A 27,169-nucleotide genomic window follows, 5' to 3' on the forward strand; every position below is an offset into this window, starting at 1 on the left:
TAATACTCTTGACATAGACGAGCATTATACACGATTATTTCAATAAATTCGATCTCTATTACATTTATAATAACAAGATCCTCCCTTTTTCCATCATATATCAACGAATATTAATTAATTAATGATTCAATTGATTAATTAATTAATTATCGTATGTATCGCAAACAATTGTACTTAGAACGTTCAGATAACGTTCTATGCAAGAAACATGTGTATGTACTTTCGTAAATTGCTACTTGCTTCTTCATGTATATATGTATGTATGTATGTTTGTATGTATATATGTATGTATGTATATATGTATAGATTTTGTATATTTATATGTATGTATTAATCTACATGTGTGTGTATTCACGTGTTATAGTAACTGCAATCAAGACAGTACTCGTACCAAGCACGTTACTGTATTAAAAGGATCATTGATCTATATATTATAAGACGTATTTTTTTTCTTTTTTCTTTTTTTTTTTTTCTTTTTTTAATGTGCAAGATCACAAAGATATCCTCGCACATATCAAATATATTAAATATTTCAGCGCTATTTTTTTAAATATATAAAAAACAAGTAAAGATTTAATTACAAATATTTCTCTTAGTTTGTAAATCTCACTTCGAATATCGACAATTTCGAAGGATAGGTATCGTTATTATTATTATTATTTATTATTTATTATTTATTATTTATTATTTATTATTTATTATTTATTATTTATTATTTATTATTATTATTATTATTATTATTATTATTAATTTTCTTTTTTTTCTTTTCTTTTCTTCTCAAAGGCTTCATACAAGTATTTACAATACTATCGTACTCGATCTTTTTTTATCATTATTATTCCTCTTTTATATATGTGTACATATATATATAAATATATTTATATATATATATATTTATATATATATATATATTCGCTCTAGAGAAAATGATATATCATCATTTGTTGGAATAATTTCGATCACTTCTTTATCGAGTGAATTAGATGGAAGTATTTCATTATATTTTCACATACATATATATGTGTATATATATATATATTTATATGTATATAATATATATATACACACATATATATATATACATATATTATAAGAGGTATGTATACTATATACACAAAGATAATAATGTTGTTTAATTCGTGTTTAATCGCGTGTGTGCGTGCGTGCTCTTTTGGTCGATGATCATCGTCGTATCGGTCTACACCTCTTCGACATACGTTATTAGATTCTAATTAGAAGAAGAAATCACGTTTTATACGACGTTATAAAGTCATAATACGTCGTAAGAGATCGAGATCATTTCGAGATTGAAGAAGCTAATATCTTTCGATCTCGATTATGCTCGTGTTACTAAATTCTTCTATAGAATTAGAGACTACAATTGATCCTAGCTATACGGGAATTAATCGAATGAAAACAAATTTTTTGTGCGAGAAAAAGGAAAAATAATAAGTTAATGAATAGATTAAGTAATTAAATCAATCAACTCGTTAATAAAAATCACATAATTATATATATATATATATATATATATATATATATATACATAATTTTGTTTTCATTAATTATATATATTAGATTGGTTGAAAAATAATTGCCATTTTTATCATTTATTCGATACGTAAAAATTGCAATTATTTTTGCATCAATCTAATAAATAAATAAAAAGAAATATATATATATTTATATGCACGTGCGAGAAAATATTAAATTAATAAACAACCATATAGCTAGGTATAATCAAGTTTTCGTAAGAAGAAGAAGAAAGACCGTGTTAAATTAATGCATTTTGGGCTTTAACGACGATCGAAAATCGCATACTAGGAAGAAATGTGGCCCCGGTAGCATGATAGATAAATAGGTGAGGGTCGCATTAAGGTTTTCTTATATAGCGTGCACACTGAACGACCGAGCCTGTGAAAAGGTGCTACTACCAAAACGTAATTAAGCCAATATGGCCAAGATAAATAGATAAATAGATTGATAGATAGATAGATAGGTAGATAGATATAGTGCAAAATCTTATCGATCGATCGATCGATCGATCGATCGAACAAAAATTGTTTTCAACAAAAAGAAAAAGAAAAAGAAAAAGAAAAAAGTAAAACTAAAAATAAATAAATAAATAAATAAATAAATAAAGAGGGCTATCTTTTTTGTGGGATGTGCGAATATGATTATATGTATATTTTAGAGAAATAAAATATGTGCAGTCAAATCTCGATATAGAAATAATTATCGGAGATAATTCGAGAAATTTCTCAAATCTAAATACATATAATTTATCCTTCGTAGAATTGTTCTAATAATAGAAACGAAGATTAGAAAGAAATATCTCGATTCGATCTCGATCGGATGACTTCGGATGAAATACAAATACACGAGTATTTCGACGATGATATCGATATACAATGTATAGAGCGATTATTTTTATTGGATGAGAGGAGAGGTTGTAAATGAGCCGTGGAATGATCATCCGTTTAAGAAGATATATATATATATATACATATATATATGTATATATGATGTTTATCTTCATTTCAACATTTCAATTCTTACTTTACACGTATGTATTGTATCTATTTATATATCGGCTCGGTTGAAGAATCGGCGAGGTGCATCATTATATATCTATATAGTTACAATAAAATGTTACACATATATATATATATATATATATATATATATATATATATATATGAATCAATTCAATTATTATGACATTTTTAAAGAGAACTCTCAGATATTGAATTAATTCAATAAATTTCATTTTATTGTAATAAAATTATTTATCAATCATACATATAGACATATATGTATGTAATTCACGTATGCGTGTATGTATGTATGTATGTATGTATGTATGTATGTATGTATGTATGTATGTATGTATGTGTTAAATTCTTCTGCCTTTATGCATTAAGGGTAGTTTCCTGATCTTGGATGAAAAAGGAGAATCGTTGACAGCCCCCAATGACAGAGATAAATAGATAGGTAGTGAGAGAGAAAGAGAGAGAGAGAGAGAGAAAGAGAGAGAGAGAGAAAGAGTAAGAAAAAGATAGAGAGAGAGAGAGAGAGATTCGGCTCGCTCTCCGCGTGCTTCGGACGTTCGGTTAGCTCGTAAAGAGTTGTTGTTGCATTATTTTTCTTCTTTGTTTGTTTGTTTTTTTTTTTTTAGCGCAAGGGGTTGTTTGCGACCCCACACACTAAAGGGCGGTGGTGCGCAGGTAGGGACAGCGCTGTAGCGACAGGCCCCGGGGCCCCAGCTCCTAAATGGCGTTAAGAGCGCGCGAGTCTTGCTGTTGGCGACGTCTCGACACACTCCCATAATCGGCCACGTATGATTCCTCTTCTGTACCATAATCATGTTCGCCACGATCCAGACGATCACGATCCATCCTTTCCAAACGTGATCTTCTTGTGCCGCTGCTCATGTGCCCGCTGCCACTGTACGAACCTGTTTAGATTTGTTTTTTTTTTTTTTTTTTTGGGTAGGGTAAAAGAGAAAAGACATACGTTCGATTAGATCATTTTGCGATATCTTGTAACTGATACTTCTTTTTTTTTTTTTTATTCGAAAGATCCATGCTTCGGTGTTTCCCGTTGTCTTTTTATTCTTTTTACATCTCTTCGATCTTTTCAATCGCCTATTGCGTTATTTATTTGTTTTTCTTTTTTTTTTATTTTGATATTCTCTTCGAAAGAACTCTCTCGTGGTTTTTTTCATCTTTTTTTTTCTTATCATCAGCTTCGTTATTTACATTATTATTTATATTACAAGAAAAATATGATATTTTGTAATAAGAAGATTTCGAGAAAAATTCGAAATGGCATAGAAATATCGAAAATTTGTCCGAAGCGTGGATCTTTGAGAATAATAATAATAATAATAATAATAATAATAATAATAATAATAATAATAATAATAATAATAATAATAATAATAATAATAATAATAATAATAATAATAATAATAATAATAATAATAATAATAAAGATGAAAAAAAAGAAGCATTTTAAAGCATTTTGCAATCCGTTAGTATTCTACAAGAGCATCAGGGTGTACAAGTATAGTGATTATATGCATAAATAAATCATACGCCAAATACATCAACGACATGCGCGCAATCTAACAAAGAGAAGTGTCATGCACAATATAACATATAGCTTAGCAAGCTGTAAAAGAATAAAATAAAATGAAGCAGAACCAAACATAAAAGAGAAAAAAAAAAGATTTGTTCGTAGATCGGGTTGATTGGTTATTGTGAAAAATGGATTTATATATATATATTACAAAATCTATTTTCTAATTAATCTTATTAAATCTCTCTAAAGGACTCCGACGTTCGAAGATATAAAATTGTTCGTTTGTGATTAAAACAATTCTACGATCGATCGTCCAATCGTCGTCGCGTTTATTCGTAATGAGGAGAAAGAAAGGAGACAAAAACAACAAAAGAAAAAAAAAAAAGAAAAGAAAAGAAAAAGGGAGAAAAACAAAAAAGAAAAATAAAAAAAGTAATGAATCCATGTATCGCATTGATTTCAAGAGGAACACTTATTAAGGCCGAATCAACGCCGTTAATATCTACTGATTAAAACTACATTATAAATATCCTATTCTATGTGAGGAAATATATTTGCGAAACGTGGTATTTGCGAGACAAACGAATAAAAGAAGGAACAAAAAGAAAGGAATAAAAGATAGAAAAGAAAAAAAAAATAATAATAATAGGAGACTTGAGAGGGTTGATTGGTAGGCGATTGGATCGATAATTAAATGGCTAATTCAAAGAAAGATCAAGAAAAAAAAATCAAAATCGGTCAAATCCGACATAAAAAGAGGGGCGGACAGCAGGGTGGAGGATTATGAACTAAACTAACAAAATAACCGGAGGGGAGGGTAAATAAATCAATATATTATATATATATGTTTTGTTTTCTCTTTCTCTCTCTCTCTCTCTCTCTCTTTCTTTCTTTCTCTTTCGCTCTCTCTTTCTTTCTTTCTCTCTCGCTCTCTCTTTCTTTCACACTCTTTCTTTTTCTCTTTCTCTCTCCCTTTCTCTCTCTCTCTCTCTCTCTCTCTCTCTCTCTCTCTCTCTTTTTGGGCCCCATGCACCAAAACCCAAGTTCAGGGTGTACTTACAAGGCGACCCTTTGACAAAGTAGACTTTTTTTAATCACAGATAGTTTCTATTATTTTTTTATCTTTCTTTTTCTTTCTCTCTCGCTCTCGCTCTCTCTCTTTCTCTCTCTCTCTCCCTCTCTCTCCCTCTCTCTCTCTCTCTCCCTTCCTTTCTTTCTTTCTTTCTCTCTCTCTCTCTCTCTCTCTCTTTCTTTCTTTCTTTCTTTCTTTCTTTCTTTCTAAACAATCTCGAATCTCAATTCCGTATTAGAAGTTTCTTATCCATGCTTGATAAGGATGAAGAAGAGAAGTAGAGAGAAGGCCCCAAACTCTCTTAACACTCGACTCTTTGGGACTCTTGGATTCATCAGTTCTGACCGGTCGTGCTGAGCCGGCCCTGTTTTCGGATGACCCCAGTCGCAGCCACCGCCTCCACGATGGCTTTTAGACAAAGATAAAGAAAACAGAGAACATCGGAGTCAGAGCTTTCAGAGATCATCTTCTTTTTTATTTTTTTTTTGTTTAGTCTGTTTTTTTTTATCCTTTTTTATTGTTATTATTTTCTTTTTTAAATCTTTTTTCTTTTCTAGGAATTTATTTTTTCCTTCCTTAACACTTGTGTCGCATTTTCCTCGCGTGAGTATACAGAAGTTACACGTATATTTTTTTTTTTTTTATTAAAATTTTTTACCTATATATATATATATATATATATATATATATATATGTGTGTATGTATATATATACGCACGTGCGCATCACAGCTGATTTGAGTTGTGTTAGTCTGGCGTGGCTCTAGAACACACGTGGACTTAGAGGTGGTATATATGATATTGTAAATTGAATCGTCCAGAATATTTCTGGACAAGACAATAAAATGAAGTGATAATATGAATTAAAAAAAGGAAAAAGAAAATAAAAAACCGTGGATTTGGTACGATCACGTTTTCTATATAATGTATATAAATATATATTATATATATTTAATAAAAAAAAAAAAAAAAAAAAAAAAGAAAGAAAGAAACCCTATGAACTAACTTCAAATCCACTCGTGTGTCCCGTGTGAGCCTATAATGGACAAGTAGTAGAGAGCGTAGCGTGCACGAGAGTTAAGCTTTTTCTTCTTGTTTTTTTTTTTTTTTTTAACATTAACATCTCTTACATGTATAATAATAGTAACAACAACCATAATAATAATAACGATTACTATTATTATTTATTTATTTATTTATTTATTTATTTATTTATTTATTTATTATTATAAAATAAAGAAATATTGACGCGAAAGAACGCGAAAAAGATCTTCAAGCGGATCTCTCAATTAATTTTTTCTACTCTTTCGTTCGAGAGAAAAAAATGATTCGAACTGAGGAAAAATTCGTTTCCGTTTATATGTGTATATATGTATATATAAATATCTTTTTTTTTTTGCAAAAAATAAAAAAATAAAAAATTAAGGATTATTGAGAACGTTTTTAAGAAACTAACAGAAAAGAAGGTCATCGCGGCCCGGTCTCTCTATCTCTCTCACACTGCGATGGATACACGTTTGTTGTGGCATAAAACGTCGCTGAAAAAAAAAAAACATAAAACGTCAGGTTGACGAGTACCAAAAAGAAAAGAAAAGAAAAGAAATTGAGACGATCAGAGAAGAGAAAAAAAGAGATGCAATTATTATCTCTCAAGATTATCGACGTTGTTAAAATTCACTTGTCCTTTTCATACGTAAATTATTATAGTGTGTGGGGCAAAAGTTCTTTAAAAAAAAAAAAGAAAAAAAAAACAAAAGAAAATGATAAAATAAGACAATTACTCCTCTTGGAAATTTTTTTTCGAGATTTTCCCTTTAGCAGTTAATTTTCTTTTTCAGATCGTAAAATTACGGGGCCTATGAAATTTTTTTTACGATCTGAGACATACAAAAAAAAATTAGGCCTTAAAAAGTTTCAGAAAGAATCAATTGAATTTGTATCACCTAAGAACTTTTGGTCCATCCAATATAATGAGACGATATTAAAAATATTGCATTATTTTTTCATATACATATACGTTCAGTTTTATATGTGTATATATATGTGTATGTGTCTGTATTTCTGTGTGTCTGTGTATATATATATACGTGCTTCTAAATACATTGAATATATATATATATATATATATATATATATATATATATATATATATATATACATACATACATGCAGTAGCTATTATATTACCGACATAATAAAAAGACAGCTGTAATTTTTGACAGAAAAAGAACAGAGAGGAAAAAAAAATATAAAAAGACACATTTGTCTGAGTATTTACAAAAATGATAATAAACCTAAATAAATAAAGAAGAAAACAAAAAGGAAAGACGAAAGAATTCCAACATCGAAAGCGTTTCATAGAACAAGAGATATGTCTACAATAACAAAAAAAAAAAAAAAAAAAAAAAAGAAAAAAAAGAAAAAAAAAACAACAACAACAACGTGTACGTACATATATTACAAAATAATTGACAATTCGTCGCATGTCTAAGCTCATTCATATTCATCTAATACAATTAGCCGTACGAGCATCCTTTAACAAAAATAAAATAAAATAAAAAAAGAAATCTATGAACTATCGCGCTGATTTTTTTTGGAGGTATTTGCGAATGATAAAATACAAAAAATCAAAAAAGAAAAAAAGACAATGAAAGATAGAAGAGATGCGTGCATGCCAACGTTTTATTACGTGCAATCCCGAAGATAACGAAGATGAATACAGATATAGGTGTTACCAAAGAGGAAGAAAAGAAAAGGAGAGAGATAGAGAGACAGAGAAGAAAATAAATAAATAAATAAATAAAAAGAAAAGGAAAAGGCGGAAAATTGAAAGAAGGAAAAGAAAAAAAAAACAAATAAAGATAGAGAAAAAGAGAGATAATAAGAAATGAAACAGATAAAGAAAAAAAAGGGATGCAGCGATGCGCGCACGAAGGAAAAGGTTTTAAGTTACCTCTTGGCTCGTGGCCGTAGTAACTCTCGTGATGGGCACCTGAAGTATTAAAAGAAGAAAGTGTTGTATGTTAGTAGACGGAAATAGGGAATTTCGTTAGAGAATTTTGAGTGGACTATAAGAAAAAAAAAAAGAAAAACTCCCTGCCAAAGAGTTTCAAGATAGTCTGATGAGGACGAGGGCGAGGAGAAAGGTCAAGGAAAAAAAAGGGTCCGGTTAACGATTTCCCTTATAAAAAAATTATTACTTTTTTAAACGATTAATTTTTGTATATATTATATATATATGTATATAGTGCAGAATGTCGACAACTGTTTCTGCCCATGAATCGAAATTTTTTTTATTTTTTCTTTTTCCTCTGATTTATTCTAACGATAGGCACTCGAGTCTATTCAATTTCTATGTCGTCGAATATACGTAGACCGATTTCCTGTTGTTAGCTCTTCGATGCACGACAACAAGAAGAAGTTGGGATTAATGATTTTAAAGAAATTAAAAAAAAAAAAATAAAAGAAAGAACAAGAAAAAACGATTATTTTACGTCGGACAAGGGCGATCTTGAAATTTGATAAAAGAAGTTTATACGTTAAATAAATTCGAGTGCCGCCGACATTGATTTCTTTTTTTTTTCTTCGATAAAAAAAAAAAAAAAAAAGAACAGAAAAAGAACAAAAGAAAGAAAGAAAAAAGATCTATGGGTTCAAGGATCATTCGATTTTGTTCCATTATATATAAATATATAATAATAAGATACCTGGTGTTACGCGAGGAGTTAAAGCGTCGACTGGTGCATCAGGTGCAGGCATTGCACGTGGCACCGCTGCAATTACCGGAGGATGGGTAGCTCTCCAATAAGCTTCGAGATATTCGGCTACATGCTCGCAGGCATCCTCCAATTGATTTTCATCGAGGATCACGTCGAACATTTCCGGCGGACATTGCGCCAATTTTTCTGCCGCCACCATTTGAACATTTAAATGCTTGATCTGAGATTTTCCACGGGTTTTGATCAACCTTTGCAGGACCTTGGGCGACGAGATCTTCAAATATACGATTGTAGGTGCCAAACTGGTTTTCGCCAATTGCGATGGATGATTAATCGTGTCACAATCCAAGACTACCAACTAAAATAAAAAAAGAAATATATATATATATATATATATACATATAGATATAGATATAGATATAGATATGGATAGATAAAAAGAAAATAATTTTTAGATAACCAATTACGGATTTTAAATAATTAACCTGAAGCGTCCTCGCTAGCTCGAAGATCCTCTCGATCTCCGTTTGAACCTCTGCCAAACAACTACTTCTACTTGTCGATCTTTCCATGATCGCTCTTTTGGTGGGATTGTTTAGTAATGATCTTTTTGCTAATGAGATATCAGCCATCACCCTTGTTATAATAATCCTATATAAAAACATAAATAAAATTAATAAGAGTGAAAAAGAGGGAGAAAGAAAGAGAGAGAGAGAGAGAGAGAAAGAAGAAGAGGAAAGAGTACGTTCGAACGATATCTATTAAGAGAGAAAAAAAAACAGATTTCCATGATATTATCTCATACCTTCCTTCGAATCGATGCTTCAAAAAGTCGAAAAGTGCTTTCTGCATCATGTCCGTCACCTGATAGCCCTTGAGAGATGGTCCAACGAGGACAACAGGCCTCATAGAAGGTACAACGTCGTAAGGTGTTGTTGGTTCCTAAAAAAAAAAAAAAACAAAGAAATAAATAAATAAATAAATAAAAAGATAACCGACATTAAATATTGTTAAAAATAAACAAACAAAATAGTCATCCATTCTTCAACAGGATACGACAGAATCGATTGCACGTGATTAGAGATATATATTTTGAAATTAGAATTGACGAAACGATGGTCAATTTTTTTCTTACTCTACATCATTTTTCTTTTTGTTTCATCTTCCTGTTCCTGCTCTTGTGAAAATGATCGATAGACGTATTCAATTCTAATATAGTAATCACATCTAAGGACGTACAAGCAAATGCATGATCGATTAATTTTTTGTTTTTCTTTTTTTTTTTTTTTTTTTTTTTTGGGAAGAGGGTACCGAAGGAGACATTTAAGGATATAAGAATTAAAGATTTTTATCGTTCGATTTACCGGCTTCTTGAAGAAGTTCTTTCGTTTTTCTTTGGCCGGAGGTGTTGTCAAGGTTGCCTTTCCCGGTCTCACGTTTCCAACGCTATCGTTATCGTCACCTATTCAGAAAAAGAAAAAGAAAGAAAACGGAATATTTTAAAATTATTCCCAAATTATCAATCTTCTTTTTTTCTTTTTCTTCTTTTCTTTTCTCTTTTTCCTTTTTTTTCTTTTCTTCTTGGTAAGAGTACTCGAAAGAGTCCCTCTGTCTCCAATTGAAAAAAAAAAAAAAAAAAAAATAGAAAATAAAAAAAAAAATAAATAAAAAAAGAAAAGAAAAGAACCATAATTAAATAAGCTTAGAAACGTTTGCTTGCTTTGGTGCATAACTAATACCTAAATTCATCATACGCTCGCTATCATAGCAGCAAACTACCAAGATTCAGCTACATCTATTTTCAATGCTAAAGAATCGCGAGAGTGTTGAGTAAATTCTTGTGTCCGTTTATGTGTGCGTGTATGTATGTGTATGTGTGTGTGTGTGTGTGTGTATGTGAGTAGGTGAGTGGGTGGGTGATTAGTAGGGTGATTGTTGACGTTTTTATGTATGAGTGTGCGTGTGCGTGTGAGGGTCGATTCTTTTCTCTGTGAAAGTGAAAGATTAACGTCTAATTCAAGCCTGATTGAACTCGATCGGTGCTACGAAAAAGCTGAATTGGATTAATAGACTTTTGATTAAAGAAAAAAAAAAAAAAAAAAAAAAAAAATAATACTATTCACCTTTTGAATTCGTCGTAAATATATCTTTTCTTTTTTTTATTTTCTTCTTAATTTTTCTTTTTTATCAATAAATATCTTTTCATTGAGAGATAATTATTTTTGATTAGAATTATATTTACGACGAACTCTCTCTTTCTCTCTCTCTCTCTCTCTCTCTCTCTCTCTCTCTCTCTGTCGATCGAATTCATAACATTCGCATGATCATGCAATTCGATGGTCGCTTATTAACTAAACTCCATAACTTTTTCTTTTGAATAGTGCGATGAATGAAATGTTACGATTTGCAAGGTAAGAAAGCCTATGAGAGAAAAATTGGGATCCAAATTGTAATGTATTTTTATGGATACGTGTAACCATTGTCTATATATATATATATAATATTCGTATTGTGCATGTGTACGTGTAAATAATAAAAGCCATTGCGTGTAAAACAAATTGTGTGTGTGTGTGTATATATATATATAACCTCTTTAAGAAAAAAAGAAAAAAAAAAGGAAACGTAAAAAAACGAAAAACAAATAAAAAAAAAAAAAAAAAAAGAAAAAAAAATTATGTGTTTAGAGATAAAAAGGGTTTATCAAACGAATCGTGTGCTTCACGTGTGATCACTATGTTTCCTATAGCGTGTCAATTTTTTTGGTGTAAAATTTCAGACAATACGAATTGAAAGTTTTGAAGGGAAAATACTTAGGATTTTTGTTTCTCTCTCTCTCTCTCTCTCTCTCTTTCTTTTTTCTCTCTTTCTATCTCTGTCTTCCATCCTCTTTCTCTCTTTCTCTCTCTCTCTTTCTTTTTTTATCTCGAAAACGTATGATTTTGTTCAAGGACGGTGTCCCATCTGATCCCGGTAATCACGTGGCCGTCTGAATCTCGGTCGTCAGGATCAAAAAAGAGCCAGTGCCGAGAACAGGCACACCCGGTAGATAGACCGTGGATTTCAGGGGGAAAGAAAGAAGGACGTGCTAGGATACCTGGTGTAGGTGGCGTGGAACCACGTGAAGGCATACCACTCTCGCCAAGGTTCCCTGAAGACCCTCCTCGTGCTGAATAGAGACCTTTTGTACCACGTGCTGCGCTAGCCTGCAATCTCAGTGCCTCTAATTTCACTGGGGATGGTATAAAACCGACGTCACAATTTTCTTTCACGAGCCTCCCGATCCACCAGTTGTTGTCATACTTTTCCTAAATATTATATAATTATTATATATATATATATGTGTGTGTGTGTGTGTGTGTGTGTATGTGTGTATTGCGTGCGCGTGTCTATGTGTGTGTATTTGTATGTATGTATATATGTATATATAAAGAGACATATCTATAAATATGTATATATATTTGATTATATCATTGAGCTTTATTATATTAGATATGTATTTCTTATTTATTACTTTTTTATCGTTATCTTTTCCTATCGTTCATAAGTATAATACTTATTCATAAATATTAGAATTATTTTCTATTAATATTGGAAATTATTTAAATACATTGTCTCGATTTTTATTGTAATATATTTATCTTGATTATTATTATTATTATTATTATTATTATTATTATTATTATTTGTGTGTAAATGTTATTAACGTTGATTCTTTTCTGTATGCTTTTTGTATGTTTTCTCATCGTTCATGACTTTTTTATTTATTTTTCTTGCCCTAAATAATAACGTTATAATTATTTCGTAAGTAAGACCATTTCTAATCCGCGATTTATTACATCGTGTTATCCCTTTTTTCGGTCTTATCTTATCGTGAAGATGAGAAAGACGAGAGTAAGTATTAAAGCAACGACGTGGAAACGTGCCAAAATCGATTTTAACATAGCTGGAACTTCTTCCTATTTCTGACGTAAGAGAATCACTATACTATCTCACTTTCGACGAATTCTCCGAGAAGAAGAGTATGATATAAGTCAAATCGTAAAGTAAAGAAAAAATAAAAAAAAAGAAAGAAAAAAAGAAAGAAAGAAATATATTTCTAATTTATTTTGACGCGTCGAAAAGGAAAACATAAAATAAGAAAAACAAAAAAAAGAAAAAAAAGAAATCGATTTTAACACGACTTTCCTTCGTCCTAATTTCTTTTACGATAAAACATCTTCGAGAGTATGATGAGCCAAATTAAACGGAAAAAAAAAAAAAATATATATATATATATATACATCTAATATTTCTACGAAAATATATTAATTATTTTCTTCTTCTTTTTTTTTTTTTCTTTTCTTTTTCTTTACCTTGATGTGCAAAAATTCTCGGACCTCGAAGCTAACAGCCGAGCCATGGACAGGCGAATCATCGTCGGCAGATCCGTCATAGCTCACGTTTGTCCGCACTGCGAACGCTACCGGTTTCGTCTAAAAATATCAAAACACACAATTCAATAAGTGATTTACAAAATAAGAAAAAAAAAAAAGAAAAGAAAAAAGAGAAAGAAGAAAAAAGAAGGAAACAAAGTTTAATAAATTAATAGTTAAAAAAATTGAAGAAACTTAATAAGAAAAGTTTTATAAGCATATTTATTTTGTCATTCCATCTTCAATCGTATGTATTTCGATCGATTTAACCATAGATCGACATGCACATACGTACGTGATACGGGAGCATACCCGTTAGATTTATATTAGACGATTATTATCAAGTAACATGACATAAACAGGTATATAATATATATATATATATATATATATATATATATATTGATCATGACGATCATACGTTTTTCTTCTTTATTACATATCCGTCTAAGCTCTCGTTAAATCTAAAATTATCTTGTCAGAGAAAATTATCGTTCGTGATAACAGGAAAAATGTTTCTGTCTTTTATTTCGTTTCTTTTTTTATTAAAAAGTAAGAAGAAGAAGAAGAAGAAGAAAAGATTAAAAACAAATCCCTTTTTCTTTTTTTTTTTTAAATTTAAAAAACAAAAAGGAACCGATCGATCGAGATAATATACGTAGATAAGGAAAATAAAAGAAGAGATAAAAAGAATAAATAGATCGGTATTAGTTTCGTGTTTAAGATCGATGGATGATCGTCTAAACGCTAGAACGCACATTGCATATACAACTAACAATAACAATCGTTTGATAAAAAAAAAAAATAAAAAAACGATAGATGCTCAGCTAGTCTCTTCGTTCTTTTTTGCGACCGACCGTCCTGGAAGGTCGTGTACCGTCAATCAATATCACCTTCTCTCTCTCTCTCTCTCTCTCTCTCTCTCTCACTCTCTCTCTCTATCTATCTATCTATCTATCTTTATCTATCTCTCTTTTTTCTCTCCTTTAAGCTGATTGATCGAGTTTAGGTTCTCTCTCTCAACATTTTTTTTTCCCCTCTCCAACGTTGCTCCTCTTATTTCCTTTCTCTCGACATCGACGATGATCCTTTCCGATTTTATACTCTTTTGTCTTCAAGAAAAAAGAAAAAAGAAAAGAAAAAAAAAGAAAAAAAAAAGAAAAAAAAAGGAGGAAGAATGAAAAGAAACATTTTCACGATTATTTCGACATCCCCTCTCTCAATGTGTTATTACGAAATAGCTTTTAATGATTATCGTTATGAGAGGGATGGAGAATGAAGGAGAAAAAAATAGGAGAGAAATTATTTCATTTGTTTGTTTGTCTCTCTCTTTTTTATGGGGGTAAGATATCCTCAGCAATGTCGATGTAGGATATTTGAACAAAGACGATCGATATTTTCTTTCTCTCTTTCTTTCTCCCTTTTTATTTTACATTATCAGGATAGAAAGAGAGAAAGAGAGAGAGAGAGAGAGAGAGAGAGAGAGAAGTATGATGCAACTTGAGAGGGAGAGAGAGAGCGAGAGAGAGAAGAATATGAAGCAAACTAAAACATATTATAAAGGACAAATAACTCACCCTGGCTTTTTCAAGTTGATTAAGGGCCTGCCTCTCTTTCTCACGTCGTAAGTTCTCCTTCTCCTCGTCCAGCGAGAGATCCGAGCTCGGCTGTGAGTAGTTCGAGTCCGCCGAGCCCTTTAAATCAACAGATAATTGTTTTGTATTATTTTTATTTTGTTTTGATCTTCTCTTCATTTTATTTGTTTTTATCTCTCCCTTTTCTCTATCTCTCTCTCTCTCTCTCTCTATTACTTTTTTGATTTTTGTTCAATATCACGCATCTTATGCTAACGTGACGATATGAAATAACATTGGCGTTAGGTTGCGATTGTGTCGTCGAAAAGAAAAAAGAAAAAAAGAAAAAAGAATGCTCACGAAGCAAGGGTGCTTTGGACGAGATGAAAAAAAGAAGCTTAGTCGAAGCATTTCGAAAGCTTCAAAAAAAAATTTCTCAAGGTTACGCTTCAAACAACTAAGTATCATCGAGCGTTAGAGAAGAAAAGAAAAAGAAGAGAGAGAGAAAGAGAGAGAGAGAGAAAGAGAGAGAGGGAGGAAAAAATAAATAATATCATCGATCATCGATTTTCGATTCAAGATCAATACGAAATTGCGATCTTTATGATCGATCTACGAAGAAAAAAAATCAATGAATATTTATGTTAAGAGATAATAAATGATAAATAAATCGTAATAATCATTATCATTAACGATATCGTATTTTATTATATTCGAAGAGATTCAACGATGATCTATTTTTCCTATAAGAAAAATACACAAACTCGAAGTTGAACTTGGAGAAATTATAGAGAGCAAAATAAAAAAAAAAGAAAAAAGGAAAGAAAAAAAGAAGAAGAAGAAGAAGAAGAAGAAGACGGAAAAAAGAAAAAAGATAAAAAAGATATGCGAATGTTATACAGTATCAGATGGAAAAAGAAAAAGAGACTTTTCTCAACAGGGTATAATATATACGATATCTCGGTAGGTACTATATCATGATTTACAAGACGCATACATCTAATAATCTGTCATCATTATTTATTGGGTTACATTGGATATTTTACGGGCACGTTTGGAACATTATAAAGGAATATTTTTAAAATTTGACTTTATGATACCTTTTTAATTAGCGATTAATTAGAGTCCCCTGTTGTTTTTGTCTCTTCTTATTTCTCCATTTTTTTGTTGTTGTTGGTTTTTGTTATTTTTTTTCTTTCCCTCTTTTTTTTTCTTTTTTCTTTTTTACAAACCTAAGACGCGATTTACGACGTCTCATTGTGCGATTTATAGGATTTATATGCATCCGTCCAATAGGTCACGTTTATTTTTTCAATGAATTATACGTGCGATATATATTCACAAATATATTGTGAACTAGAAGGTTAATTTTGAAAATTTACATAATTCCAAACTTAATTAATGATTAATTAAATTCGAGTTCCTTTTTTTTTCTTTCATGACACATGATAAAATATGATTTACATTGTCGTATTGATTTACAACATACACGAGTATCTGTCATTTATTATTCTTTCGACAATTTACAAATACGTATGTATGACATGAAAACATTCTAGAATTAACACGATATATATTAATTAAAAATTAATCTTTAAAAGCATGTTATAATATGTATAAAAAAGAATTTCATTGCCAATGGAATATATTCAATGAAATCCTTATTAAAATTTTCATACAATCTTACCTTAAAGATATTACAAATTGTCGTATGATTACGTTCTTTCTATTACTTTTACATTATCATCTAATCGAAATCATTTAATCATCGATCGTTAAGTATATGGAAGAGCATGTCTATAGAATTTCAAGGTCATTAACAATTCATTAGCCTACTCATCTTAAAATATTTTTATTTGTTCTTATCGAAAAGCGAAAGATAAAGTAGAAAAAGAGAGAGAGAGAGATAAAGAGAATTATTAGAAAGAGATAAAGATATATATATATATATATATATATATATATATATATAGAGAGAGAGAGAGAGAGAGAGAGAGAGAGAGAAAGAAAGAAAGAAAAGTATGAAAAGAATAGTCTTCGTCTTTCCTCACCTCGACGAGACGAGACGAAGGAGCTTTCCATAGAACGAATTTACTCGGTCGGGGGGTCGTAGCCATGCCAACGGCCTTTGCTTACCCCTCGCATACCCACCCTTCCACCCCCCCTCCCCTTTCCATCGCGTATAACTAGTCTCTGTATTTCTCATGTATATGTGTCTCCTTCTTCATGCTTTCGACGGACCACACCATAGTCTAGGATCACACTACTATTACTATCCATCAAGACCTTCTTCTCGCAATCAGAATAGAATGTAAGCAATTTCTGCATTCGCATGCGTCGAAATTCGAAGGAGATACTTGAATGGAAATAACTCGCGTATTTTATTCAATCTATGTATATATTATTTTACACACACACATATATATATATATATATATGTTTGTGTGCGTGTGTGTGGGTGTATGTGCATGTTTATGAAATATATATGTATTTTTGATGAGGGAAAGAGAGCTAAAACTTTTTTAGTATGTATATTCTTTAGCCAATTTAAATATAAGCCAATGGAGTCGTTTCCAATGGATATCAAATTTACTTTTATGTCGTCAACGTAGTCAGAATTATTTTTAACAAATTAAAATAGAAATTTATTACGAATGAAAAAGACTTTCTATTTCGAGAATCTCACAAAATTTGTAAATATTAGTGATAGAACATAAGACGTCTTGTAGGATTTAAAAATGGGGAGGAATACCTAACAATGCCGATGTTTCAATAATTGTATTAGAAGATTACGTACAAGCTTTAAATATAACTATCGACCTTTTCGATCATTTATTTATGCCAATAGAGAAATTGTACAATGACTTTCAAGGAGATTTCTCTCTCTTTCTCTTTCTCTCTCTCTCTCTCTCTCTCTCGTTCTCTCTGTATCTTTTATGCAGTAAAGAAATTCTTTGAAAACTCTTAGTTTGAGGGTTATTATCTCAAGGACAAAAAAGATATATATCTTACAATGTCGGCAAAGTGCATATAATTTGTCGCACGGTTTAACGCTTGGTAAAGCAAACAGCAATGGCTCCGTATGATAAAGAAAAAGCGATAAGGATATAAAGGATTTCGAGTTTGCGTTGCCTTTTTTAATATGCTCCGTCGATTTTACTTTACGCAAGATTTAGCTAATGTCTAACTATATAATGAAGATGATTATCGATCGATTATGTTCTATTTAAAGAAACTATAGAATTATTTTTGTTGTCATTGTCGTTGCTATCGTTGTTGTTGTTGTTGTTGTTGTTGTTGTTGTTGTTATTATAACCATTATTATTGTTGCTGTTTGACCTGTGCGTGGACGAGCACGTGCGCGTGTATTCTTTTGCTACTTTCTTTCATTTTTCTTCTTTTTTTTTCTCTGCTTTATTTTTGGTAATTTTTTTTCTTCTTGTTTTTTCTTTTGAATTCTCTTTTTATCCTCTTATTATTATTATTATTATTATTATTATTATTATTATTATTATTATTATTATTATTATTATTATTATTATTATACGAATAAAATACGAATTAATGGGTAAACATGTCTAATATACCTGAGTGAACAGCTTGTTGTAGCCTGAATTGTGCTGATTGTATCCGATCATCGCCAATGTAATCGACGAGGCTTCGATATTTTTCCTCTCGTCGTCACTGGTTCGTTCGTAGAAGAAGAAAGAAAACGAAGAAACAAAAAAAAAAAAAAAAAAAAAAAGAAAGAAAGAAAACGAAGGAGGTAGGAAAAAGGATAGAAGGAAAGAAAGGAAAGAAAAAGTGAAAAGAAAGGAAGAAAGAAAGAAAGAAGGAAAGAAAGAAAAGAAAGAAAGAAAAAGAAAAAGCTAAACAAAAATGCAACGACAAAAAAAGCTCAAATTCTACGCATGCTACCGCATTGCGTTTCTTTTTTTGTTTTTTCTTTCTTATCTTTTTTTCTTTGTCTCGTTTATTTCTCGTTCGTTGCAATTTATAAGAACGAATTTCTCTCTTCGATTTCGATCTTTCTTCTGCGAACCTCCCCTTTTTTTTTTTTTTAACGATGCTACGCCATTACGACGAGAATTTTGCACTGATGAATAAATATTTTATTTATTTCTCCTTTCCCTTTAGACACTTTGCTCCTTCGACTTTTTCCGTTTCCTTTTGCAAGCCATCCAAAATGACACTTGGATTGTTAATTCAAAAGATTTTCCTTAATCCGATAATTCATTTTTTTCGTTAACATTATTTTTATTTAATCCCTGTCGCGTGAAATTTTATTACGTATTAATTATTTAATTTAACATTAATATAGATTATCGTTCGTTCGTTCGTCCTTTATTTTCTTTTTTTTTCTTTCTTTCTTTTTTTTTTTTTTTTTTATTTTTTCTTCTTTTTTCTTCTTTAAAAACGCCGGTGAATCATATTACGAAGATTAATCAAGTTAGAAAAGAAAAAAGAAAAAGAATCTTTTATCATAAGTAATGAAAAACTGTCTCACATGTAGACGATGATCGTAAACGTCTTTCTTTCTTTCTTTCTTTCTTCCTTTCCTTCTTTCCTTTTGTTTCTTCTTTTTCTTTTTTTTTTCTTTTCTTTTCTTTTCCTTTTTTTTTTTTTTTCGTTTCTTTACTATCACGTCTACCCCCTCAAATGAAGCTCAGAGACCAATTTAGATTTATGTCGGCTAGGAGGGTGCCACGCTGGCGCCTGTTTATCTGTGTAACCCCCTTAACATGAAATTCCTATGGATTAAAAGGATGATAAACCAGAGGTCATCATAATTCTATGATATATAAATTATTTTCCCGAGGGGCAGATTATTTTAATTGACGAGAATTTTGTTTATAAAAGAAAATTAAACGAAAGAAAGAAAGAGGAACGAAGAAAACAGAAACAGAGAGAGAGAGAGAGAGAAAAAAAATAATATATATATATATATAGTATATTTAAAAATTGTTGAACATTTAGTTTTTTTCTTTTTTCTTTAAGGTTTCCTCGATTTAAAAAGCGATCCTACTGTCCCACGCAGGCAATTATGTAAAGCGCAAGCTTAGACGGTTCATTAGCAGTACAGGGTCACCAGTACTCCGCTATTATTTTGTTTCTTTTTCATTTATTTCGATAATAAAAATATAAAAGAAAGAAAGAAAGAAAGAAAGAAAGAAAGAAAGAAAGAAGGAATGAAAAGAAATAAAAAAAGAAAAGAAACAGAAAAAGATATTACCTATATACCTTTTCTATTATCTAGATTGCATCAACGTTATCTTGAAAATCGAAGTGTCCATGATGCTCTCTCTGTGTGTGTATGTGTGTGTGTATATGTGTGTGTGTGTATACGAACGAAGGACAACGAATAGAAAAATGAAATTAGAGTAACAGACTTGGGCAAGATTGTCACGCGAATCCCTGATCGCTTGGCCTGGATAATTAATTAATTCTATGGGAAAATGCAAATGTATCTTTTACAAGAATATATACAGTTGTTATTTCATCTTTTTTAATTTTAATCGATTCGATTCGAGTTTTTATTTCTGATCAAGAGAAAAAAAAAGAAAGAGAGAAAAGAAAAGAAAAGAAAAAAAATACAAAAAGAAACAAAAGAATTAATTAATCAGAACGATATTTATAAGTATGTCACTAATAAGATTGAAATTAAGTTTGATATCGATCGACTTAAAGTGATCGGCTTATAGATGTATCATTTAACAATAAAAGAAAAAGAGAGGAAAAAAAAAAAAAAGAAGAAAGAAGGAAAAAGAAGCACTGAGATCACACAAAGGAAAGAAATCTCACTTGGACTGATCTCGGAAGCAGACGTCGAAAGAGCGAAAGGGCGCCTCGAGTAAGAGCTGCATAGACATCCGGAAAGGGGTCAACGACACAGTGCCATCGTACTCTTACTCTCTCTCTCTCTCTCTCTCTCTCTCTCTCTCTTTCTCTCTTTCTCTCTCTCTCTCTCTCTCTCTTTTTACGTCAACTTTGGCTAGCACGTTGCCCTTACAACATAGCGGTCAATGATTCACCGGCGTTCTGAAGACTTATTACAAACCTTATCAACAATCTTATTCAAAGACTAAAAGCTTGCTATTGAGAGGAAAAACAAGAAAAAAAAAGAAAAAAAAAAAAGAAAAGAAAGGCATGGAAAAGAAAGGAAAAAGAGAAGAAAAAACGACGAAAGGACTGATAAAACTATATGTTTTGAAACTGTTAAACACTTTAGATTCAAGTTAAACGATTTAAGTTGTAATTTGGGTATAACGACGTAACAAACGTTAGTAGAAAGAGTCGACGATCAAATTAGTCAACCGATCAGACGGCTGTTTCTCCGCGTACTGAGACTGACTGAGACAAGACACGAGCTCTGAGATCAGTGCCGGCTCGTTGCTACCACCACCAACACAACCACCACCAACATCAACACCAATTCCAACACCAGCAATAGCACCAGTACCAGTACTTGCACCAGTGCTTGCACCAGCACCAGCACCAGTAACAGTAACAGCACCAGCACCAGCTCCACCACCACCAACACCACCACCAGGCAACGTGGATCTCGTTCTTCCTGACGAGGGTCGCTTGATACATCATATACACTGGCTGGGTGTCGTTTGAGGTTCACGATTCTACCGCAAGGCGGCGTACGGTATAGAGGAAGCCGGACGACACCCCCGTAACTATATCGATCCACAACCCCTTCCTTCTCTTCCCCTCTAAACCAACCCCCAAGACACTCCAGGCCACTGCACTCGTAACACCAACGTGCTTTTCTGTCTCTTCTTCTTTACACTTTCTTTCTTTTCTTTCCTTCGTTTTTCTTCTCTTTTTTCTTTTTTCTTTTTTTCCTTTACTCTTTCGACGGTCTCTCTTACATCGAGTAAGTTTTTTCGTTTTTTGTTTTTGTTTGCTTTTCTTTTTATATGTAGAACGATCCACAGATCATTTATTTTTTTTCCCTCTCTCTCTCTCTCTCTCTCTCTCTCTATTTTCATTTATGGAGTGATGGTTGAGAGGTAATAATAAAAATACGGAGAAGATCGTAAGGATCATTTAAGATGTGCACGATTAACGCGAAAATTGTTCTTTTAAATCGATCTAGATCATTATTGTAAGGTAACACTTCGAATATAAATAATAAGAATTAGCTGGAACGATTACTTTAGATCGTTTGCTTTTTTGTTCTATGTGTGCTGATAAAAAAAAAAAAAAAAAAAAGAAAAGTGGCATAGATATCGTAAAGCATTTTTAAATGTTAATAAAGAAGTGACAACGACAAAGAAAAGTAATATATCGATTCTGATAAATTTTAATTAATTAATTTCGTACGATTGACAAATATTGATATTTAAAACGTCTAGATGATGATATGTCAAGAAATGATAAATAAAAAAGTTAGGCGAATATAGAGAGGATCACGGATAGAATGAACGGGGAACGTCAATTATGAAGTAGGAAAAATCAATAGGACGTAAATAATTTAATGAGACACGAGAACACAACGACGGAAGCCGTATATACATATACATATATATATATATATATATATATATATATATATATACACATGTACACCCCTATACATAGATATCTATATATGAATATATAGCCCAAAGAGGGTTTACTTTGAAATTATGTTTCAAGAGAGCCTTCTTTTTCTTTTCGTTTTCTATTCTTTCTCATTTTTCTTTTTTTTTTCTTTTTTTAAGTTATTCTATCTTAAACTTTCGTTCACTTAGGTCAGTTAAATAATCGTGAAAGTATGCACGATACGTCAACAAAGGGTGCAGTCCTCGTGGCCGATCGCCACGTTGTAAGCTTCCTTGAAATATAGGTCGAGTTATGTAGGTCAAACGAGGGTGCGTACGCGTCTACAATCCCACCCCATCTCGAACCCCTCCTCCCATTTCCACCCTTATTCTCACTCCCCTCTTCCACGCCCACCCTCTATTACCCTCTCTCTCTTTCTCTCTCTTTCTCTCTCTCTCTCTCTCTCTCTCTTTCTCTCTTCTTTTTTCTCTCTTTTCCTCTTTCTTCCTTTCCCTCTGTAGACTTTGGTACAATGAAGAAAAAAAAGAAAAGAAAAGTTAATCAACCCTACGATCCTATTATCCCAACGATCGAATCGAATGATTGTCATTCATTCTTTATCTTACGATTTTTACAATTCCAAATAAATTTTTTTCTCTCTTTTATTGTTTGTTTGTTCCTCTTTGTTTTTCGTTAACAATTCCAATTGAATGTTTCAAAGCGTGAAATATTATTATCATGTTTTTTTTTCTCTTCCTTTTCCTTTATATTTCCGAGGAATAAACAAATGTCATAATCATAATTTTGCTTTATCATTATTATTATTATTTTTTTTTTCTTATTTATAATAAAAATATATAATTTCTCTCGTACGTTTTAATTTCCGCATGGATGAAAAATTTATATTTTATGTATTTTATTTAGTAAAGTGATTGATGAAAATAAATCCGAATAGTTTCTTTATTTCTATTTCTTTTTTCTTCTTTTTTCTTTTTTTTTTCATTTTTTTTTTTCTTCTTCTTCTTTTCTCAAAACATTAAATACGATTTCAGAGATTGATTTGTAAAATGTTTCAATATCACGGACACGTTCTAAGGGAATGAAATATTTTGTTCTTTTTGCACTTTTGTATATATTATCACGTATCAAATAACATTTGGTGCGTTCTTTCGGTATTTTCCACACGGTCGATCACACGTGTGTACCGGATGAACAAAAATAAATTTGAAGTGCATCGTTTCCCCGTTCATCTTAAAACGGCGCATGCTCTCGTTCATACGTTGGCTCGTGCCGATCGAATTCTTCGTGACATCCTTTTGTAACGTACGTGTCATTGTTTAATCGATAATCGATATAGAGAAAGAGAGAGAGAGAGAGAGAGAGAGAGAGAGAGAGAGAGAGAAAGAGAGGAAGAGAGAGAGAAAATAATTTAGTTGGAGGAGTGAAAAGTTAATAATAAAAAAAGAAAATTAATAATAAATTTAATAGCGTATATATCGTAGAATAATTTTTATTTTTTCTATCTCACTCTCATCACGCATCGTTGATTTTAATAATCTTGGAAGCTCGCGAAACAATTTGTTAGAAAACTTGGCTTCGACGAATATCTAACCGAAGGACAGGACAAACCTATTTTTGTACTAATTTACTATTAATGAATTTCAAGATGGCAAGAAGTAAGTACCTTCAATTAAAATTATTTTCGTGAAAATCTTTATTATTAATTTCCTTTCTAGAGCTTTCAAAGTTCACACACATATATACATATATATATATATATATATATATATATATGTGTGTGTGTTTATATAGTTGAATAGATTAAAATTTATGTTGTCATGTTCTATATTTAATTTTGTGTAGGAAAATTTTCTCACTGGTCCAATAAATATTATAAGTAGAACTAACATGAAAAAACAAGCCTCTATAATGTAAACTTTGATAATATAATAGTATTATCAATGTATATTTATTTTTTTATTTATTTTATTTCATTTTATTTCATTTAATCGTCATGTCGAAAATCAAAAGATTTTCATAATTTTTAATAACTCTGAATTATGGTTAGTATAATTATACTAATATATGATGTTATTATTATGCTAAAACATAATTTATACATTATGGTATAAATTATGGCATAATTATATTAATTATACTAATTATGGTTAATTATATTAATTATACTATTACGCTGTATTAAGTAATAAAAACAAGTTTTTATTATGCGACGAAGAAAAATATTTTAAATTGAAAGAGAGAGAGAGAAGAATGAGAAAGAGACAGAGACAGAGACAGAGAGAGAGAGAGAGAGAGAGAGAGAGAGAGAGATTAATATTATGATTGAATTACATAATTATACTCTACTAAGTATAAGTATAAAAGTTTAAAAAAAAAGGAAAAAGAAATTGATTAATACAAAATGAAAAGTAAATAATTGACAGATAAATTGATAAATAGATTGATGAGATATATATTGAGATATATATATATATATATATATATATATATATATATCGAAAAATTTGATTGTCATTGAATTATTGAAAATAAGGGTTAATTGTGACGTTTACCTTTCTTCTCCCAAAAGCTTTGTAATGTTCTCGTCTCATCGGTTTTCGCAGATGCGCCATTTCCCAGTTGTAGCTTCGTTGAAAAGCAAAGCTCGCGTGTTTTAAGCACGATGAATGAAAGGAAATAGAGATCTCGTGGATGAGTAAAAAAGACGGATGAGAAAATGTGAAATGCTCGGATACAATGTGTCAAATGGTGATACGAGAAGTCGAGGATATACTGAAGTGGACTCGATAATGCTGCTAGAATGCTGCCGTAGAGCTTTCGAATTTGTGGGCCTAAACGAATGAGCTTTCGTCAGCTTCGCGAGTCCATCGACTTCCGGCACGAGCTTGCATAGTGAGTTCTACCTCTCGGCCGCATTTAGCGTTTCTTCTTCTTCTTCTTCTTTTTCTTTTTCTTTTTCTTTTCTCTTTTTTTTTCCTTTTATTATCTCCTTTCACTTTTCTATCAAGTTCACTGTCCTATCGCACACCACACAATTATTCTTAAACATTCAGAACGATATTTCACTTTTCCACCCGACTTATTTAACTTCAAGTTTCGTAAAATTAATTGTTCCCTTAAATATCTTTCGATATGCTTTTTACTTCAATTTATCGAAAAAGTGAAACAAAGAAATGAGAAGAAATGAAAAATATTTCGCTCTCTTCTTCTCTTCTTTCTTTTTTATCTTTCTTTCATATAAAAAAAGAAAACATCGAAATCCACTAAGTGCACGTAAAATACAATATATTTTCTTTTTTTTTTATTTTTTTTCGTTACGAAAATATCAAAACGTTTTATGAGACTTTTCTCTGTCAGAAACAATATTTCCTCTCACCTAGATATATAGAAAATATCATTGATAATATTTTACGAATCTTTTCTCTGGGTTAGAAAAAAAAAGAAAAAAAAAAAAAAGAAAAAAAGAAAAAAAAGAAAATTTCTCTCTTTTCAGGTATAAAGAAAATAGTGTAACAATACTGAGATACTTAATAGAAATAGATGATCAGAAGAGCGATCCTAATCACAGAGAGTGATTTTCCAGAAAAAGAAAAGAAAAAAAAAAGAAGAAAGAAAAAGAAAAAGAAAAAGAAAAAGAAAAAAGAAAGAAAAGGTAGGAGCAAATTAATGAGCTCTTTCGTCCAATCGACCGATCTTTGGATCGATGCCTGAGGATGAGTGTAACAGTTCGTGACGTCTTTAACGAGAGAGTATATCCAACTTGTTAATCTTTAGCCCTGGCCTTGAGCCGACGACGAATTCCAATTTTTTTTTTCTTGTTTCTTTTTTTTTTTTTTTACGTACTTCTTATAGTAAAATAAAAATGAACGAACACCTACACTACACAGTTGTGAAAGAAATATTTCATATAAATACGAGAGCGTATAAAGTAAAATACACGAGACGATTAAAAATAGAATTTTATGACTAAACTCTTAGGATTTCAACGTAAATGAAATTCCAAATGATATTTAAACATGAATTTGAAGTATTCAAGGTATCGCATGGATCTTTATGTGTGTGATCCTCTTTGTAAAAAAAGAAAAAAAAAAAAAAGAAAAAAAGAAAAAATTAATATCCATTGGAAATTATCCAATAGAACTCGACGAAGTTTATAAGAATTATATTTCAATGCACTTACATATTTTCAAGTTATTATATAATAGAATTATAAGTGCGCGACCGTGAGTGTGATATTTGTATGCATTAAATTGAATTGCAAAAGGAAAAAAAAGAAAAAGATAAAATTCAATGGACGATCATCGATCTCATTAAAAGTTAGATTTCGAAGGTAAAAAAAATTCAAGAAGAAAATAGAAAATAAAAAGGTAAGGAAGATAGAAAATAAAAAAAAAAGCATACGAAAAAGCGTCGATGAACAAGATGAAAAAATTGTGTCACGTGTTCGTGAAACCTCGTTCTGATAACAACGATAAGAAAGAAAGTAAAAAAAAAGAAAAAAAAGAAAAGAAGAAGAAGAAAAAAAAAAGAAAACTAATAATTTTGATTTAGAAACGATTAATATCTCACTCTTTCTTCTTTTTTCTTTTTCTTTTTCTTTTTCTCTTTTCTTTCTTTCTTTCCTTCTTTCTTTCTATATCTCACAAACACAAATTCACAGATACACGTTTCAAAGAGTGAAACAGAGAGAGAGAGAGAGAAAGAGAGAGTGAGTAAGAGAGAAATCGAGAGAGAGAGAGAGAGAGATCGAGAG

The 27,169-nt window shown here is 30.9% G+C and overlaps 1 protein-coding gene across 6 annotated transcripts; it reads right to left on the reverse strand.

Moving 5' to 3' along the window:
- Positions 1-419: 419 nt before the first annotated feature.
- On the reverse strand, positions 420-27,161 carry Ca-beta (Calcium channel protein beta subunit). Of its 6 annotated transcripts, none has more exons than XM_035871775.2 (11): positions 26,986-27,161; positions 24,969-25,433; positions 14,866-14,982; positions 13,229-13,348; positions 11,971-12,181; positions 10,241-10,338; positions 9,682-9,818; positions 9,362-9,527; positions 8,865-9,234; positions 8,111-8,149; positions 420-3,457 (listed from the first exon to the last, which is right to left on the reverse strand). In XM_035871775.2, the coding sequence occupies exons 2-11, from the start codon at positions 25,026-25,028 to the stop codon at positions 3,270-3,272; spliced, it is 1,506 nt and encodes a 501-aa protein (XP_035727668.1). In that variant the 5' UTR covers positions 25,029-25,433; positions 26,986-27,161; the 3' UTR covers positions 420-3,269. The 6 variants fall into 6 exon arrangements, with proteins under 6 accessions (XP_035727668.1, XP_085519509.1, XP_085519508.1 ...); XM_085663383.1 differs by having other exon boundaries at positions 24,969-25,456; XM_085663382.1 differs by having other exon boundaries at positions 24,969-25,551.
- Positions 27,162-27,169: the final 8 nt, after the last annotated feature.

This window comes from Vespa mandarinia, chromosome 21 (assembly GCF_050613455.1).
Source record: "Vespa mandarinia isolate Hongniang chromosome 21, ASM5061345v1, whole genome shotgun sequence".
Classification (NCBI taxonomy): domain Eukaryota; kingdom Metazoa; phylum Arthropoda; class Insecta; order Hymenoptera; family Vespidae; genus Vespa; species Vespa mandarinia.

Coding starts and splice junctions, on each gene's coding strand:
- Ca-beta (XM_035871776.2), bottom strand. CDS start 20,732: ATGTCTATGCAGCTCTTACTCGAGGCGCCCTTTCGCTCTTTCGACGTC. Junction 12,182..13,228: donor GAGAATTTTTGCACATCAAG/GTAAAGAAAAAG, acceptor TATAATATTTAG/GAAAAGTATGACAACAACTG. Junction 3,458..8,110: donor CTACGGCCACGAGCCAAGAG/GTAACTTAAAAC, acceptor AAATCTAAACAG/GTTCGTACAGTGGCAGCGGG.